A 20,255-nucleotide genomic window follows, 5' to 3' on the forward strand; every position below is an offset into this window, starting at 1 on the left:
ACTACAGAGGGACTAGTTATAACATCATGTTTCACTACAGAGTGACTAGTTATAACATCATGTTACAATACAGAGGGATTAGTTATAACATCATGTTTCACTACAGAGGGACTAGTTATAACATCATGTTTCACTACAGAGGGACTAGTTATAACATCATGTTACACTACAGAGGGATTAGTTATAACATCATGTTTCACTACAGAGGGACTAGTTATAACATCATGTTTCACTACAGAGGGACTAGTTATAACATCATGTTACACTACAGAGGGACTAGTTATAACATCATGTTTCACTACAGAGGGACTAGTTATAACATCATGTTACACTACAGAGGGACTAGTTATAACATCATGTTTCACTACAGAGGGATTAGTTATAACATCATGTTTCACTACAGAGGGACTAGTTATAACATCATGTTTCACTACAGAGGGACTAGTTATAACATCATGTTTCACTACAGACACAGAGGGACTAGTTATAACATCATGTTTCACTACAGAGGGACTAGTTATAACACCATGTTTCACTACAGAGGGACTAGTTATAACATCATGTTTCACTACAGAGGGACTAGTTATAACATCATGTTTCACTACAGAGGGACTAGTTATAACAGCATGTTTCACTACAGAGGGATTAGTTATAACATCATTTTTCACTACAGAGGGACTAGTTATAACATCATGTTTCACTACAGAGGGACTAGTTATAACATCATGTTTCACTACAGAGGGACTAGTTATAACAGCATGTTACACTAAAGAGGGACTAGTTATAACATCATGTTTCACTACAGAGGGACTAGTTATAACATCATGTTTCACTACAGAGGGACTAGTTATAACAGCATGTTACACTAAAGAGGGACTAGTTATAACATCATGTTTCACTACAGAGGGACTAGTTATAACAGCATGTTTCACTACAGAGGGACTAGTTATAACATCATGTTTCACTACAGAGGGACTAGTTATAACATCATGTTACAATACAGAGGGATTAGTTATAACATCATGTTTCACTACAGAGGGACTAGTTATAACATCATGTTTCACTACAGAGGGACTAGTTATAACATCATGTTACACTACAGAGGGATTAGTTATAACATCATGTTTCACTACAGAGGGACTAGTTATAACATCATGTTTCACTACAGAGGGACTAGTTATAACATCATGTTACACTACAGAGGGACTAGTTATAACATCATGTTTCACTACAGAGGGACTAGTTATAACATCATGTTACACTACAGAGGGACTAGTTATAACAGCATGTTTCACTACAGAGGGATTAGTTATAACATCATGTTTCACTACAGAGGGACTAGTTATAACATCATGTTTCACTACAGAGGGACTAGTTATAACATCATGTTTCACTACAGAGGGACTAGTTATAACATCATGTTTCACTACAGATACAGAGGGACTAGTTATTACATCATGTTTCACTACAGAGGGACTAGTTATAACATCATGTTACACTACAGAGGGACTAGTTATAACATCATGTTTCACTACAGAGGGACTAGTTATAACAGCATGTTTCACTACAGATACAGAGGGACTAGTTATAACAGCATGTTTCACTACAGAGGGACTAGTTATAACATCATGTTACACTACAGAGGGACTAGTTATAACATCATGTTTCACTACAGATACAGAGGGACTAGTTATAACATCATGTTTCACTACAGAGGGACTAGTTATAACACCATGTTACAATACAGAGGGACTAGTTATAACATCATGTTTCACTACAGAGGGACTAGTTATAACATCATGTTACACTACAGAGGGATTAGTTATAACATCATGTTTCACTACAGAGGGACTAGTTATAACATCATGTTTCACTACAGAGGGACTAGTTATAACATCATGTTACACTACAGAGGGACTAGTTATAACATCATGTTTCACTACAGAGGGACTAGTTATAACATCATGTTACACTACAGAGGGACTAGTTATAACATCATGTTTCACTACAGAGGGATTAGTTATAACATCATGTTTCACTACAGAGGGACTAGTTATAACATCATGTTTCACTACAGAGGGACTAGTTATAACATCATGTTTCACTACAGACACAGAGGGACTAGTTATAACATCATGTTTCACTACAGAGGGACTAGTTATAACACCATGTTTCACTACAGAGGGACTAGTTATAACATCATGTTTCACTACAGAGGGACTAGTTATAACATCATGTTTCACTACAGAGGGACTAGTTATAACAGCATGTTTCACTACAGAGGGATTAGTTATAACATCATTTTTCACTACAGAGGGACTAGTTATAACATCATGTTTCACTACAGAGGGACTAGTTATAACATCATGTTTCACTACAGAGGGACTAGTTATAACAGCATGTTACACTAAAGAGGGACTAGTTATAACATCATGTTTCACTACAGAGGGACTAGTTATAACATCATGTTTCACTACAGAGGGACTAGTTATAACAGCATGTTACACTAAAGAGGGACTAGTTATAACATCATGTTTCACTACAGAGGGACTAGTTATAACAGCATGTTTCACTACAGAGGGACTAGTTATAACATCATGTTTCACTACAGAGGGACTAGTTATAACATCATGTTACAATACAGAGGGATTAGTTATAACATCATGTTTCACTACAGAGGGACTAGTTATAACATCATGTTTCACTACAGAGGGACTAGTTATAACATCATGTTACACTACAGAGGGATTAGTTATAACATCATGTTTCACTACAGAGGGACTAGTTATAACATCATGTTTCACTACAGAGGGACTAGTTATAACATCATGTTACACTACAGAGGGACTAGTTATAACATCATGTTTCACTACAGAGGGACTAGTTATAACATCATGTTACACTACAGAGGGACTAGTTATAACAGCATGTTTCACTACAGAGGGATTAGTTATAACATCATGTTTCACTACAGAGGGACTAGTTATAACATCATGTTTCACTACAGAGGGACTAGTTATAACATCATGTTTCACTACAGAGGGACTAGTTATAACATCATGTTTCACTACAGATACAGAGGGACTAGTTATTACATCATGTTTCACTACAGAGGGACTAGTTATAACATCATGTTACACTACAGAGGGACTAGTTATAACATCATGTTTCACTACAGAGGGACTAGTTATAACAGCATGTTTCACTACAGATACAGAGGGACTAGTTATAACAGCATGTTTCACTACAGAGGGACTAGTTATAACATCATGTTACACTACAGAGGGACTAGTTATAACATCATGTTTCACTACAGATACAGAGGGACTAGTTATAACATCATGTTTCACTACAGAGGGACTAGTTATAACACCATGTTTCACTACAGAGGGACTAGTTGTAACATCATGTTTCACTACAGAGGGACTAGTTATAACAGCATGTTTCACTACAGATACAGAGGGACTAGTTATAACAGCATGTTTCACTACAGATACAGAGGGACTAGTTATAACACCATGTTTCACTACAGAGGGACTAGTTATAACACCATGTTTCACTACAGAGGGACTAGTTATAACAGCATGTTTCACTACAGATACAGAGGGACTAGTTATAACATCATGTTACACTACAGAGGGACTAGTTATAACATCACGTTACACTACAGAGGGACTAGTTATAACACCATGTTTCACTACAGAGGGACTAGTTATAACATCATGTTACACTACAGAGGGACTAGTTATAACAGCATGTTTCACTACAGACACAGAGGGACTAGTTATAACATCATGTTTCACTACAGAGGGACTAGTTATAACATCATGTTTCACTACAGACACAGAGGGACTAGTTATAACATCATGTTTCACTACAGAGGGACTAGTTATAACATCATGTTTCACTACAGACACAGAGGGACTAGTTATAACATCATGTTTCACTACAGAGGGACTAGTTATAACATCATGTTACACTACAGAGGGACTAGTTATAACATCATGTTTCACTACAGATACAGAGGGACTAGTTATAACATCATGTTTCACTACAGAGGGACTAGTTATAACATCACGTTACACTACAGAGGGACTAGTTATAACACCATGTTTCACTACAGAGGGACTAGTTATAACATCATGTTTCACTACAGACACAGAGGGACTAGTTATAACATCATGTTTCACTACAGAGGGACTAGTTATAACATCATGTTACACTACAGAGGGACTAGTTATAACATCATGTTTCACTACAGATACAGAGGGACTAGTTATTACATCATGTTTCACTACAGACACAGAGGGACTAGTTATAACATCATGTTTCACTACAGATACAGAGGGACTAGTTATAACACCATGTTTCAATACAGAGGGACTAGTTATAACATCATGTTTCACTACAGAGGGACTAGTTATAACATCATGTTACACTACAGATACAGAGGGACTAGTTATAACATCATGTTTCACTACAGATACAGAGGGACTAGTTATAACATCATGTTTCACTACAGAGGGACTAGTTATAACATCATGTTACACTACAGAGGGACTAGTTATAACATCATGTTTCACTACAGATACAGAGGGACTAGTTATTACATCATGTTTCACTACAGACACAGAGGGACTAGTTATAACACCATGTTTCACTACAGAGGGACTAGTTATAACATCATGTTTCACTACAGATACAGAGGGACTAGTTATAACATCATGTTTCACTACAGACACAGAGGGACTAGTTATAACACCATGTTTGACCACAGAGGGACTAGTTATAACACCATGTTTCATTACAGAGGGACTAGTTATAACACCATGTTTCATTATAGAGGGACTAGTTATAACACCATGTTTCACTACAGAGGGACTAGTTATAACATCATGTTTCACTACAGACACAGAGGGACTAGTTATAACATCATGTTTCACTACAGAGGGATTAGTTATAACATCATGTTTCACTACAGAGGGACTAGTTATAACATCATGTTTCACTACAGAGGGACTAGTTATAACATCATGTTTCACTACAGAGGGATTAGTTATAACATCATGTTTCACTACAGATACAGAGGGACTAGTTATAACAGCATGTTTCACTACAGAGGGACTAGTTATAACATCATGTTTCACTACAGAGGGACTAGTTATAACATCATGTTTCACTACAGAGGGACTAGTTATAACATCATGTTTCACTACAGAGGGACTAGTTATAACATCATGTTTCACTACAGATACAGAGGGACTAGTTATAACATCATGTTTCACTACAGAGGGACTAGTTATAACATAATGTTTCACTACAGAGGGACTAGTTATAACATCATGTTTCACTACAGAGGGACTAGTTATAACATCATGTTTCACTACAGAGGGATTAGTTATAACATCATGTTTCACTACAGAGGGACTAGTTATAACACCATGTTTCACTACAGAGGGACTAGTTATATCATCATGTTTCACTACAGAGGGACTAGTTATAACATCATGTTTCACTACAGAGGGATTAGTTATAACATCATGTTTCACTACAGAGGGACTAGTTATAACATCATGTTTCACTACAGAGGGATTAGTTATAACATCATGTTTCACTACAGAGGGACTAGTTATATCATCATGTTTCACTACAGAGGGACTAGTTATAACATCATGTTTCACTACAGAGGGACTAGTTATAACAGCATGTTTCACTACAGAGGGATTAGTTATAACATCATGTTTCACTACAGAGGGACTAGTTATATCATCATGTTTCACTACAGAGGGACTAGTTATAACAGCATGTTTCACTACAGAGGGACTAGTTATAACATCATGTTTCACTACAGAGGGACTAGTTATAACATCATGTTTCACTACAGAGGGATTAGTTATAACATCATGTTTCACTACAGAGGGACTAGTTATAACATCATGTTTCACTACAGAGGGACTAGTTATAACATCATGTTTCACTACAGAGGGACTAGTTATAACATCATGTTTCACTGCAGAGTGACTAATTATAACAGCATGTTTCACTACAGAGGGACTAGTTATATCATCATGTTTCACTACAGAGGGACTAGTTATAACATCATGTTTCACTACAGAGGGACTAGTTATAACATCATGTTTCACTACAGAGGGATTAGTTATAACATCATGTTTCACTACAGAGGGACTAGTTATAACATCATGTTTCACTACAGAGGGACTAGTTATAACATCATGTTTCACTACAGAGGGACTAGTTATAACATCATGTTTCACTGCAGAGTGACTAGTTATAACAGCATGTTACACTACAGAGGGACTAGTTATATCATCATGTTTCACAACAGAGGGACTAGTTATAACATCATGTTACACTACAGAGGGACTAGTTATAACATCATGTTTCACCACAGAGGGACTAGTTATAACATCATGTTACACCACAGAGGGACTAGTTATAACATCATGTTTCACTACAGAGGGACTAGTTATAACACCATGTTTCACTACAGATACAGAGGGACTAGATATAACATCATGTTTCACTACAGAGGGACTAGTTATAACATCATGTTTCACTACAGATACAGAGGGACTAGTTATAACACCATGTTTTACTACAGAGGGACTAGTTATAACATCATGTTTCTCTACAGAGGGACTAGTTATAACACCATGTTTCACTACAGATACAGAGGGACTAGTTATAACATCATGTTTCACTACAGAGGGATTAGTTATAACAGCATGTTTCACTACAGAGGGACTAGTTATAACATCATGTTTCACTACAGAGGGATTAGTTATAACAGCATGTTTCACTACAGAGGGACTAGTTATAACACCATGTTTCACTACAGATACAGAGGGACTAGTTATAACATCATGTTTCACTACAGAGGGATTAGTTATAACAGCATGTTTCACTACAGAGGGACTAGTTATAACATCATGTTTCACTACAGATACAGAGGGACTAGTTATAACACCATGTTTTACTACAGAGGGACTAGTTATAACATCATGTTTCACTACAGAGGGACTAGTTATAACATCATGTTTCACTACAGAGGGACTGGACTAGGGGATGATCTTCCAGCCGATCAGTGTTACCTGCTGTCAACGCCACGCCCAAACACCTGAGTGATCAAACGTGTGTGCCTTCCCAGACTGCACTGCTACAGAGAGACGTACACTAATGTGAAAAGTGAGTTAATGTTGGGTAAGAACAGAAAACAATGTTCACCCTTGTCTGTTCCCATGACCAGGATTCAGATATGTGGAGTTATTACAAGAGTACCATAGTGTGTCTTTCAGACAGACAGGAGGTCAAGTAGCATTACGTGTCACGACATACCTGTGTCTGGCAGCAAACAGGTCTTCAGTAGTCCGCGGTCGTGTTGGTGTCACCATCTTCTCCGCTGAAGAAATGTCAAACACCTCACCTGAGAGAGAGAGACAGAGAGAGAGAGAGAGAGAGAGAGAGAGAGAGACAGAGAGAGAGAGACACAGAGAGAGGCACAGAGAGAGAGAGAGAGAGAAAGAGAGAGAGAGATACAGAGAGAGGCACAGAGAGAAAGAGAGAGAAAGAGAGAGAGAGATACAGAGAGAGGCACAGAGAGAAAGAGAGAGAAAGAGAGAGAGAGACACAGAGAGACAGAGAGAGAGAGAGAGAGAGACAGAGAGAGAGAGAGAGAGAGACAGAGAGAGACAGAGAGAGAGACAGAGAGAGAGAGAGAGACAGAGAGAGAGAGAGACAGAGAGAGAGAGAGAGACAGAGAGAGAGACAGAGAGAGAGAGAGAGAAAGAGAGAGAGAGACACAGAGAGAGACACAGAGAGAGAGAGAAAGAGAGAGAGAGAGACAGAGAGATTTTGAGAGAGAAAACGAGAGACAGCGAGATATTGAGAGCGAGAGAGAGAGAGAGAGAGAGAGAGTGAAAGAGAGAGAGGAGAAAGGGAGAGAGAGAGATATTGAGAGAGCCTCTCCTCCACTCCGTCCCTGGCTACTGTCCTGATCCGATCTCTCATTCCAGCTAGCGGCAGAGAGATGAAGACATAAAAACACAAGGGACAGGGACGGAGGAGAAAGATGTAAAGAAAATATCTGAAGAGAGACAGGACGATAGCTAGAGAGAAGGATATGAGGTCCTTGTGCTTACAGGCTGTCAGATGAAAGGGGGGAGAGGGTCAGGGAGAGAGGGCGGGCGGGTGGGAGGCTGGGGGGGGGGGTTGAGAGATTTATAGTTATCTCAACTCAGAGGAAGGTAGACGACCTACAACCTAATAAGATATCTACTGTATGTGTCAGTAGGAGATAGAGATAGAGAGAGAGAGAGAGAGAGAGAGAGAGAGAGAGAGAGAGAGAGAGGAAGAGAAAGAGAGAGGAGAGAACAAGAGAGAGGGGGGAAGGGGAGAGAGGAGAGAGAGAGAGAGAGAGAGAGAGAGAGAGGTAGAGAAAGAGAGAGAGAAAGAGAGAGGAGAGACAGAGAGAGAAGGGGGGAGAGGGGGGAAGGAGAGAGAGAGAGAGAGAGAGAGAGAGAGAGAGAGAGAGAGAGAGACAGAGAGAGAGAGAGAGAGAGCGAGAGAGAGAGAGAGAGAGAGAGAGAGAGAGAGAGAGGGAGAGAGAGAAAGAGAGAGATAGAGGGGGGAAGGGGAGAGAGGAGAGAGAGAGAGAGAAGGGGGGAAGCGGGAGAAAGAGACAGAGAGAGAGTTCCTTAACTCACCGTTGTCCTCTCTGGAGCTCAGGGATTCTGTGGAGCTGCTGGCCCCGTCTTTCTCCAGACTGTGCCTCTCTTCCCTCTTCTCCCATTCCATCCTCTCCTCCTCCAGTTCCCCCTCTTCAGTTGACAGTGCACTGCTAAGAGCATCTCCATTCTCTTCCGGAGAGAAACTTCCAGAATCTCTGCTGTCCTCCTCAATGGCTCCCCTCTGTCTGTCCTCCTCCTCTCTCCCCCCCAGCATCAGTGTGATGTGCACATTCTCTCTCTCTTCATTCTCTTCTTCCTTCTGCATCACCCATATCTCCTCTCGTTCAGGTTCTGATCTCCCCAACTCTGTGTATGGCACAGAGCCACTCTCTAGCTTTGTCTCTGTATCTGTCTCCATCTCTAGTGGACAGGACTCCTGCTGTGGTTCTGGTACACAGGGTGCTGGAGGACAGGGCCTTGGTGGTAACTTTGGTACACAGGGTGCTGGAGGAGAGGGCCTTGGTAGTAACTTTGGTACACAGGGTGCTGGAGGAGAGGGCCTTGGTGGTAATTCTGGTACACAGGGTACTGGAGGACAGGGCCTTGGTAGTAACTTTGGTACACAGGGTGCTGGAGGAGAGGGCCTTGGTGGTAATTCTGGTACACAGGGTACTGGAGGACAGGGCCTTGATGGTAACTCCGCTACATAGTATTCTGACTGGTAGCGTTTCAGGAAGGGGAATTCAGGCTTTGACTTTGGCTGGGTCTCTGTTTGGGACTCTGTCTGTGCCAATTGTATCCCCAGAAAGGGTGATGTCTCTGGGACAAAGGGCTGTGGAGGTGTACTTGTCAGTACGAGTGGTGGGGTTGGTGTGTCTGTCTGGTGTGTCCTCAGTAGAGATCGTTTAGGGTTCTTTAGGGCAACAGGAGGCTTCTCTTTGTGGGGGGTGGAGGAGGGGGTAGCAGGGGAGTGTATGAGTGTGTTTGTACACGCTGAGTGCTCTAGTTGGCTGTTGGTGAGGCAGGGAGTGGTCTCCTGTCGAGGCGTGTGTTCTCCGTTCTGTAACGCTGGTTCTCTGTTCACAGCAGGAGAGCTAGAACTTAAAACCACTGCTCTCAGTGGCCTAGAGAGAACAACCACGTTAGGCTTTTCTGGGGTTCTAGGCTTCTCCAGTGTTCTGGGCTTCTCCAGTGTTCTAGGCTTCTCCAGTGTTCTGGGATTCTCCAGTGTTCTAGGCTTCTCTATCATCATAGCCTCTGGAGTTCTAGGGTTCTCTGGGATTGTAGGCTTCTGAGGGGTTCTAGGCGTCTGTGCGGTTGTTGAGGGACTGAGGGCGTCTTCTGTTCCAACAGACTCTCTGGTTCTGTCAGTGTGATGAGTAGTGGTCGGTGTGGAGCAGGGAGGGACAGACTCTCTGGTTCTGTCAGTGTGCTGAGTAGTGGTCGGTGTGGAGCAGGGATGGACAGACTCTTTGGTTCTGTCAGTGTGCTGAGTAGTGGTCGGTGTGGAGCAGGGAGGGACAGACTCTCTGGTTCTGTCAATGTTCTGAGTAGTGGTCGGTGTGGAGCAGGGAGGGACAGACTCTCTGGTTCTGTCAGTGTGCTGAGTAGTGGTCGGTGTGGAGCAGGGAGGGACAGACTCTCTGGTTCTGTCAGTGTGCTGAGTAGTGGTCAGTGTGGAGCAGGGAGCGACAGACTCTCTGGTTCTGTCAGTGTGCTGAGTAGTGGTCAGTGTGGAGCAGGGAGGGACAGACTCTCTGGTTCTGTCAGTGTGCTGAGTAGTGGTCGGTGTGGAGCAGGGAGGGACAGACTCTCTGGTTCTGTCAGTGTGCTGAGTAGTGGTCAGTGTGGAGCAAGGAGGGCCAGACTCTGACGGTGTCTTTGTGGCCGCCTTTAGCATAGCATCATTGGTTTCAAGTCTCTTTTGGAAATATGCTAGCATAGTGCTAGATGAATTGGCAGCCATTTTCTGAACGCCAGTGGTCTGTCTCTCTTCAGCCTCAGTAAGAATAGCATTGATCCTCTCCACACTCTCTAACACAGTGCTGGTTAGTGAGGCTTCCATGCCCTCCACTCTCTCCAGGGTGCAGGTTAGCGTCATGCCATTTAGCTTAGCATCAATGCTCTCTGGGCTCTGCTGGGCATCATTAGTTGACATAGCGTTGGTTAGCGTAATGCTAGTTAGCTTAGCATCGGTGCTCTCTAGGCACTGCCGGCCATCATTAGCTGGGGTTGCATTGGTTAGCATCATGCTAGTTAGTGTAGCATCATTGCTATCTTGGCTCTGTTCGACATTAGCTGATGTAGGGTTTGTAAGCATAATGCTAGTTAGCTCCTGTGGGGCTAGCTCTTGTGGCCTCTTGACAGAGCGCAGGGTGACTCTCTGCAGGGCTTGGGTTGTGATCAAGGGGCGGGGGGGCCGTCCTAGACTCACTCTGGAGGGGCTCTGGAGAGGGGAAGGTGGTGTAGGGGTGTGGGTGTAAGGGGGAGGAGGTGGCGGAGGTGGGGGAGGAGGGGGAGTAGGATGGTTGTTGATTGAGAGGTCTAAATCCTCTAAGAGCTCAGGGGAAGGAGGAGGAGGGAATCCTGGCAATGATGTCACATGACTGGCAGGTGTAACAGGTGTATAAAAGGGGTGGGGTTGAGTCTGTCGCACTGCACAGGTATGTGAGGGAGGCAGGAAGGAAGGGGGAGAAGCTAGAGGAGTGGGGAGGGATGGCTGGGGTAGAGGAGGAGGTGAGGAGAGGGATGGCTGAGGTAGAGGAGGAGGAGCGGGGAGAGAAGGCTGAGGTAGTGGAGGGGGAGAGGGGAGAGAAGGCTGAGTTAGAGGAAGGGGAGAGGGGAGATTACGAGTGATGCACAGTTGAGGGAGAGGAGGAGGAGAGGGCAGTGATTGTTGTTGCGGAAGGCATGGGTAGGGTGGAGGTAGAGAGGAAGGAGTGTTGGACTCAGGGAGGACCGTAAGAGGGGGGAGAGGGGGGTATCTGGCAGAGTCAGCAGAGGTGTAGGAAGAGAGGGAGGAAGTGGAAGAAAAGGAGGATGAGGGGGAGGAGAGGAGGGAGGATTTTCTCTCTGGGATGGGGGGTTTGGGCCTTCCTCTGCCAGGGGTAGAACAAGTCCTGGGAAGGGAGGAGGTGAGGGGCAGGGAGGAGGAGGAAGTGAGGGGTGAGGAGGAGGAGGAAGTGAGGGGTGAGGAGGAGGAGGAAGTGAGGGGTGAGGAGGAGGAGGAAGTGAGGGGTGAGGAGGAGGTGGAAGTGAGGGGTGAGGAGGAGGAGGACGTGAGGGCTGAGGAGGAGGAGGACGTGAGGGCTGAGGAGGTGGAGGACGTGAGGGCTGAGGAGGAGGAGGACGTGAGGGCTGAGGAGGAGGAGGACGTGTGGGCTGAGGAGGTGGTTTGGGGTGAGGAAGAGGTTAGGGTGTTGCACTGGCTGTAGTATCCGCTGGAGTTGGAAGCCAGACGCTGCAGTCTCCCTGCAGAGGTGGCCATGTTTGGAAAAGAAGCGGCCGTTTTAGGTCCCATAGGCAGGCTCAACCCTCCAGTACTGGCTGATCGGGGCGCAGAGTGGTGAGGCTGCTTGAGGCGGTAGCTGGGAGGATAGACCTGGTCCTGGAAGCTGTGGAAGTGAGGGACCTGGTTGATCTGGCTGGCTGTATCAGCAGCTCCCCTTTCCCCCATGCTCAGACTGCTGAAGCTGAGACAGCGGGGGACCCAAGGATCCTCAAACACTTCAAACACCACAGGGGAGACCAGAGGGGAAACGGGAGCAGGACTGGGGGTCTGGAGACTCCTCTGTAACGTCACCACCACCTCCTCTCTATCTCCAGGGTTGTTGAAGTTGTAGCGCAGCGGTTTTCCCCGAGCAGGTTTACGCCTTAGCGATGTGGAACGGGTAGGTGGAACGGGGGGCCTCTTGAACTTCCTTAGCGAGATACTGTGTGACAAGTTACAGCTGTTGCTATGGAGACCGTGCTGGTCTTGGTTACCGTGGGGACAATGGTTGTTGCCGGTGGCGTAGTCTGCAGAAATGCAGCCGTGGCTGTGGGACTTGAGCCACTGCAAGGGGGAGTGTCCGGCGGTCTCTGTATCCCCGGAGCAGAGAGAGCTGCAGTCGGTCTGAGAGGGGGAGGAGATGGAGGAGAGAGGGTGGAGTGGGGAGGAATGGCTGGCGGTCAACAGGGGCACGTAGCTCCAGTCCTCCCTGAGCAATGTGCTCTGACTCTGGGATTTGCAGCTCCAACCCTTCTGGCTCTGGGAGACATGGTCCTGGAGAGACAGACAAGACAGGCATGATTACCACACCAGTAGTCGTATTAGAACATATTGCTATCATGAGTTAACTGTACATAATACATACAGGCTAGGGTTGCTCAATTCCGGCAAATTTATCAAAATTCCCAGGTTTTCCAGAATAATAATATAATAAAGATAAAATATTCCTACAAATAATAATAATAATAATAATAATATAATACCATAACAAACAATAATAATAATATACTAATAATAACAATATAATACTATTATAATAATATATTAATATAAAATAATAATAATAATATAATACTACTACAAATAATAATAAAAATAATATAATAATCTCAAACATAATAATGTCACAATAATAATAATAATATACTAATAATAACAATATAATAATAATATAATAATATATTAATAAAAAATAATAACAATAATATAATACTACTACTACAAATAATAATAATAATATAATACATATATAATAATAATTTTATAATAACAATAATATTATAATAATAATATAATTACAAAAATATAATAATAATAATATTACAAATACAATAATAATTATAATATTAATAAAAATATTATAATAATAATAATACAAATACAATAATAATTATAATAAAAATACAAATATAATAATAATAATACAAATACAATAATAATTATAATACAAATATAATAATAATAATAATAATACAAATACAATAATAATTATAATACAAATATAATAATAATAATAATAATAATAATAACATAATAATAATACAAATATAATAGTAATAATAATATAATAATAATATAATATAATATAATAATAATACAAATATAACAATAATAATATAAAAATAATAATAATAATAATAATAATATAATAATAATTATAATAATAATACAAATATAATAATAATAATAATACAAATACAATAATAATTATAATACACATATAATAATAATAATAATAATAATAATAATAATAATAATAATAATAATATAATAATAATAATAATAATAATATAATAATATAATAATAATACAAATATAATAGTAATAATAATATAATAATAATATAATAATAATACAAATATAATAATAATATAATAATAATACAAATATAATAACAATAATATAAAAATAATAATAATAATAATAATAATAATAATATAATAATAATAATAATAATATAATAATATAATAGTAATACAAATATAATAGTAATAATAATACAAATACAATAACAATTATAATACACATATAATAATAATATAATAATAATAATAATAATAATAATAATAATAATATAATAATAATAATAATAATAATAATATAATAATAATAATAATAATAATAATAATAATATAATAATAATAATAATATAATAATAATAATAATAATAATATAATAATAATAATAATAATAATAATAATAATAATAATACAAACATAATAATAATAATAATAATAATAATAATAATAATAATAATAATAATAATAATAATAATAATAATAATAATACAAATATACTAATAGTAATAGCATAATATACACTGACTGGACAAAACATTAGGAACACGTGCTCTTTCCATGACAGATGAAAGGGAGGAGTCAGGTTAAAGTTCTTTAAGCCTTGTGACAAATGAGAAATGGATTGAGGTATGTATGCCATTCAGAGGGTGAATGGGCAAGACAGAATTGCTGGGCTAAATTGCTGTGAGCGCTGCTATCTGTCCTGGGATCCTGCCAGATTCCGTATAGGGGAGAGACGCGAAAGTCCAGCTAACCTAGCTGGCTCGGCGGTCTCAAATGGAGGCCGCTATTGAACGTTTCCAACGTTTCCTTTGGTTTGTTCCGGGACAATGTGGACCGCGTTGACTTTCACTGTAGCAAGGAGGAGTACAGGCGGGAAGTAGCTACTCTAAGCAAGCAAGTAGCAAACCTACATAAGATACTGGGGAACCCACCTACTTTTTTATTTTTCTTTAACCCCAGTAGCCGGACGCCGCTCTGGTCTGGTTGTAGTTTCGATGCCTTGTCGGCTTTCCACAGCCGACTGGCCGGTGCTAGGCAGGGTACCATCCCCGAAGCGGTCTCCCCCTTCCCTGGAGAACGGAGCTGATCTTGACCCAACCAACCAGCCATGGAGGTATGACACTCACTGTGGAAGTCAAAGAAGGTGTCCTCTGGCAACGGGGGTCTCGATGGAGATGTGGAGCCCGGAACTGACACAGACCAGAAACAGCTTTGCCTCACTGGATCCAGAGGCTCCGGCACCTTCATCAGTGGTGGCTTCCAAATCAAAATTGGATCCGGAGGTACCTGCGTCTTGGTCCTCGGTTCTGTCTCTCCTCTCAGTTGGCATCTACCTTGGGTTCAGATCCTTGGAGCTCCCGCCTGAGAGACAGGCCCATTCAACATCACCAGCTGTTATCATAGGTGAGAAACATCTGTGATACCTAGGAGCACGAGTACAGGACATCACAAGGCTGCTTCCGACTGTCATAGTCCATGTGGGGTCAAACAACATCAGGAGGGCTAGCACGCACGGAACATTCGAAAATTGTTTTTAAAGAAGTGATTTTAACATTAAAATACTCCAAAAACTGCCAATAATTTCAGGTCCAGAACCATCGTTGGGCCGCGGGTGTGAGAGATTCAGCAGACTGCTGGCTTTACACATCTGGCTAAAAGACAAAGAAAACTGTAGCTCTGCTGGAGTCTCTTTTATTAATGACTTTGACACCTTCTGGAAACAGAAGATACTCTACAGGAATGACGGAGTCCATCCAAGTCATCTTGGTTCCTGGACTCTCTCTATGTGTTTCAAGGCTGCGTTGAAACAATGGTGGTAAATGATCCAAGACCAGCTCAGTTAATCCCTACCATTGTGACAATGAGTCGTCATAATACTGCATCAAATGTACTTGATCTAAGGGGCATTGGAAAACACAATGTATGTAATTTAATTTATGTACCCCTAATTGCACCGAATACATATGTTTATCCTACAGCTATTGTAAGCAGTAATCATGAGCCTATAAACCAGAGTTACACTGTTAGCACTGAGGCGGTGTGCAATAGTAGGAAAACCACTTTATGCAGCTCACCCTGCACTATCAGCTCCAATGTAAATAACATGAGTAAGTCTACCTCTGATAAGCTTCCCAGTAAAGCATTAAAAACAATCAAGCAACACAGAAAAGTGCTAAAAATAGCCCATATTAACATATGTAGCCTAAGAAACAAGGTCCAGGAAGTCAATAACTTGCTTGTAACAGATGACATTCATATTCTGATTATCTCTGAAACTCACTTAGATAATACACTTTGATGATACAGTGGTAGCAATACATGGTTATAGCATTTTCCCGAAAACACACAAATGCCAATGGGGAAGTGTTGCTGTGTATATTCAGAACCACATTCCTGTAAAGCTTAGAGGCAATCGAATGTTATAATACTGTTGAAGTAATATGGCTACAGGTTCATCTGCCTCACCTAAAGCCCATTATTGTGGGAAGCTGCTATAGACCACCAAGTGCTAACAGTCAGTATCTGGATAACATGTGTGAAATGCTTGATCATGTATGTGATATCAACAGGGAAGTATATTTTCTGGGTGATTTAAATATTGACATCAAGCTGTCCACTCAAGAAAAAAATTTAAACTGTAACCAGTGTCTGCAACCTGGGGTTTTGTACACTCAGTGTATACCCACCATAGAGCAGGGTGCAGTGTCGCATAGTGTCCTGTAGGGGGTGGTAAGGCAGCTGCTCACAGAGGACAAGGTGTCCTTACGAGGGAGGCTGTGGAAGCCCTCCCCCCCATCTTCACCCGCCAGGGAGACACTGTCCATGGAAGATGAGGGGGTGAGGCTAGGGTGAGGTTGAATCTTAAGGGAAGGAATAGGGTTGAGAGTGAGGCTAGGGTGAGGGTTAGGAGTAAAGGAGGGGTCAGGGTTGAGGGTCGGGGTGAGAGAAGCCATCAGAGAAGAGATGCCCTGTCCTCTCTGGGCCTGGATCCGACACACTGATGACTTCATCACTCTCCTTTCCTCCTCCTCTCTCTTATCCACCACACTCTCCTTGTCCAACCTTCCCTCCTCTCTTCTCTCCTCCCCCGTCTGACCGTCCTCTGGGACATGTGAGGGTGTGTGTGACTGGGTGTGTGAGCGCCGCATGATAGTGCTCTGTAGCAGGGCTGTGTTGACAATGCCGATCTGGCCCAAAGTAGAGTACTGACCAGGCTGAACCACTGTTCCACTACACCCTGGCTCTTCATCAGCTTCATGTTCTGTAGAGGAAGAGAGGAGGGGAGAGGATAAGAAAAAAGAAGAGAGGACAAGAGGAGAGGAGAGGAGAGGAGAGGAGAGGAGAGGAGAAGAGAGGAGAGGAGAGGAGAGGAGAGGAGAGGAGGAGAGGAGAGGAAAGGAGAGGAGAGGAGAGGAGAGGAGAGGAAAAGATAGAGAGTACACGTCCTCAGTGAAAACAATGTACTGAGCAAATGGCAAATTGGCTTTTCACCAAATTATCGTATGACACACCACATATTAACACTGCACTCCTAACCCTAACCCTAACCCTAACCCTAACCCTAACCCTAACCCTAACCCTAATTGACAAACAAACAAACCAAAACAAAGGCAGTCTTCTTATGATTTGGTGATTTCAAAAACACACAACATTACAGAATCCATGCACAAAAACAACACGTGTGCGGGTAAAATTGGCAAGAAACACACATTTCCTTCCACAGGGCCGTGGGGTGAGACAGGGATGCAGCTTGAGCCCCACCCTCTTCAACATATATATCAACAAATTGGCGAGGGCACATGAACAGTCTGCAGCACCCGGCCTGACCCTACTACACTTTGAAGTCAAATGTCAACTGTTTGCTGATGATCTGGTGCTTCTGTCCCCAATCAATGAGAGCCGACAGAAGCATCTAGATCTTCTGCACAGAATCTGTCAGACCGGGGCTCTGACAGTAAATCTCAGTAAGACAAAAAAAAATGGTGTTCCAAAAAAAGGTCCAGTTGTCAGGACCACAAATACAAATGATATCTCAACACCATTGCCATAGAACACACAAAAAACTACATGTACCTTGGCCTCAACATCAGAGCCACAGAAAACTTCCACAAAGCTGTGAACTATCTGACAGACAAGACTAGAAGGGCCTTCTATGCCATCAAAAGGAACATAAAATTCGACATTAGGATCTGGCAAAAAAATTATTGAATCAGTTATATGGTTGTGAGGTCTGGGGTCTGCTCACCAACCAAGAATTCACAAAATGGGCCCAAATTTGTGTGTGTGTGTGTGTGTGTGTGTGTGTGTGTGTGTGTTTGTCGCAAAAATAAAATATATCCTCTGTGTACAACGTAGAACACCAAATAATGCATGCAGAGCAGAATTAGGCCGATAATCGCTATTCGTTAAATTCTACAACCACCTAAAAGGAAGCGATTGCCAAACCTTCCATAACAAAGTAATCACCTACAGAGAGATGAACCTAGAGAAGAGTCACCTAAGCAAGCTGGTCCTGGGGCTCTGTTCACAAACACAAACACACCCCACAGAGCCTCAGGACAGCAACACAATTTGAACCGACCAAATAACGAGAAACCAAAATTACTTGACACATTGGAAAGATTTAACAAAACAACTGAGCAAACTAGAATGCTATTTGGCCCTTAACAGAGAGTACACAGTGGCAGAATACATGACCACTGTGACTGACCCAAAATGAAGGAAAGCTTTGACTATGTACAGACTCAGTGAGCATAGCCTTGCTATTGAGAAAGGCCGCCATAGGCAGACATGGCTCTCAAGAGAAGACAGGCTATGTGCTCACTGCCCACAAAATGAGGTGGAAACTGAGCTGTACTTCCTAACCTCCTGCCCAATGTATGACCATATTAGAGACACGTATTTCCCTCAGATTACACAGACCCACAAAGAATTTGAAAACAAACCCAATTTTGATAAACTCCCATATCTATTGGGAGAAATACCACAGTGTGCCATCATAGCAGCAAGGTTTCAGACCTGTTGCCACAAGAAAAGGGCAACCAGTGAAGAACAAACACCATTGTAAATACAAGACCATTTTTATGTTTATTTATTTTCCATTTTGTATTTTAAATCAAATCCAATTGTATTGGTATCAAACACATAGTTGAAGTTGGAGGTTTACATACACATTAGCCAATTACATTTAAACTCGGTTTTTCACAATTCCTGACATTTAATCCTAGTAAAAGTCCCTGTCTTTGGTCAGTTAGGATCACCACTTTATTTTAAGAATGTGAAATGTCAGAATAATAGTAGAGAGATTGATTTATTTCAACTTTTATTTATTTCATCACATTCCCAGTGGGCCAGAAGTTTACATTCACTCAATTAGTATTTGGTAGCATTGCCTTTAAATTGTTTAACTTGGGTCAAACGTGTTGGGTAGCCTTCCACAAGCTTCCCACAATAAGTTGGGTGAATTGTGGCCCATTTCTCCTGACAGAGCTGGTGTAACTGAGTCAGGTTTGTAGGCCTCCTTGCTCGCACACTCTTTTTCAGTTCTTCCCACATATTTTCTATAGGATTGAGGTCAGGGTTTTGTGATGGCCACTCCAATACCTTGACTTTGTTGTCCTTAAGCCATTTTGCCAAACTTTGGTAATATGTAGTATGCTTGGGGTCATTGTCCATTTGGAAGACCCACTTGCGACCAAGCTTTAACTTCCTGACTGATGTCTTGAGATGTCGCTTCAATATATTCACATAATTTTCTTTCCTCATGAAGCCATCTATTTTGTGAAGTGCACCAGTCCCTCCTGCAGCAAAGCACCCCCACAACATGATGCTGCCACCCCCACAACATGATGCTGCCACCCCCGTGCTTCACGGTTGAGATTTTGTTCTTCGGCTTGCAAGCCTCCCCCTTTTTCCTCCAAACAAAACGATGGTCATTATGGTCAAACAGTTCTAAATTTGTTTCATCAGACCAGAGGACATTTCTCCAAAAAGTATGATATTTGTCCCCATGTGCAGTTGCAAACCGTAGTCTGGCTTTTTTTATAGTGGTTTTGGAGCAGTGGCTTCTTCCTTGCTGATCGCCCTTTCAGGTTATGTCAATATAGGACTTGTTACTTGTTTCTGTGGATATAGATACTTTTGTACCTGTTTCCTTCAGCATCTTCACAAGGTCCTTTGCTTTTGTTCTGGGACTGATTTGCACTTTTCACACCAAAGTACGTTCATCTCTAGGAGACAAAACACATCTCCTTCCTGAGCGGTATGACAGCTGCG

At 41.8% G+C, this 20,255-nt stretch overlaps 1 protein-coding gene across 1 annotated transcript in view; it reads right to left on the minus strand.

The window, feature by feature from the left end:
* The window catches only part of LOC149975310 (uncharacterized), a 50,959-nt gene that overhangs the window by 10,795 nt on the left and 19,909 nt on the right, over window positions 1–20,255 (minus strand). Inside the window, exons 6-9 of the mRNA XM_090209739.1 lie at window positions 16,667–17,241; window positions 8,724–12,951; window positions 7,357–7,444; window positions 7,113–7,177 (exon numbers count right to left, since the gene is read on the minus strand). Of these exons, the coding sequence (XP_090065865.1) occupies window positions 7,147–7,177; window positions 7,357–7,444; window positions 8,724–12,951; window positions 16,667–17,241 (4,922 nt within the window). The 3' untranslated portion in view covers window positions 7,113–7,146. The remainder of the gene's footprint in view (window positions 1–7,112; window positions 7,178–7,356; window positions 7,445–8,723; window positions 12,952–16,666; window positions 17,242–20,255) is intronic.

This window comes from Oncorhynchus mykiss, chromosome 19 (genome assembly GCF_057628025.1).
Source record: "Oncorhynchus mykiss isolate SJ-2025 chromosome 19, ASM5762802v1, whole genome shotgun sequence".
Taxonomy (NCBI): Eukaryota; Metazoa; Chordata; class Actinopteri; order Salmoniformes; family Salmonidae; genus Oncorhynchus; species Oncorhynchus mykiss.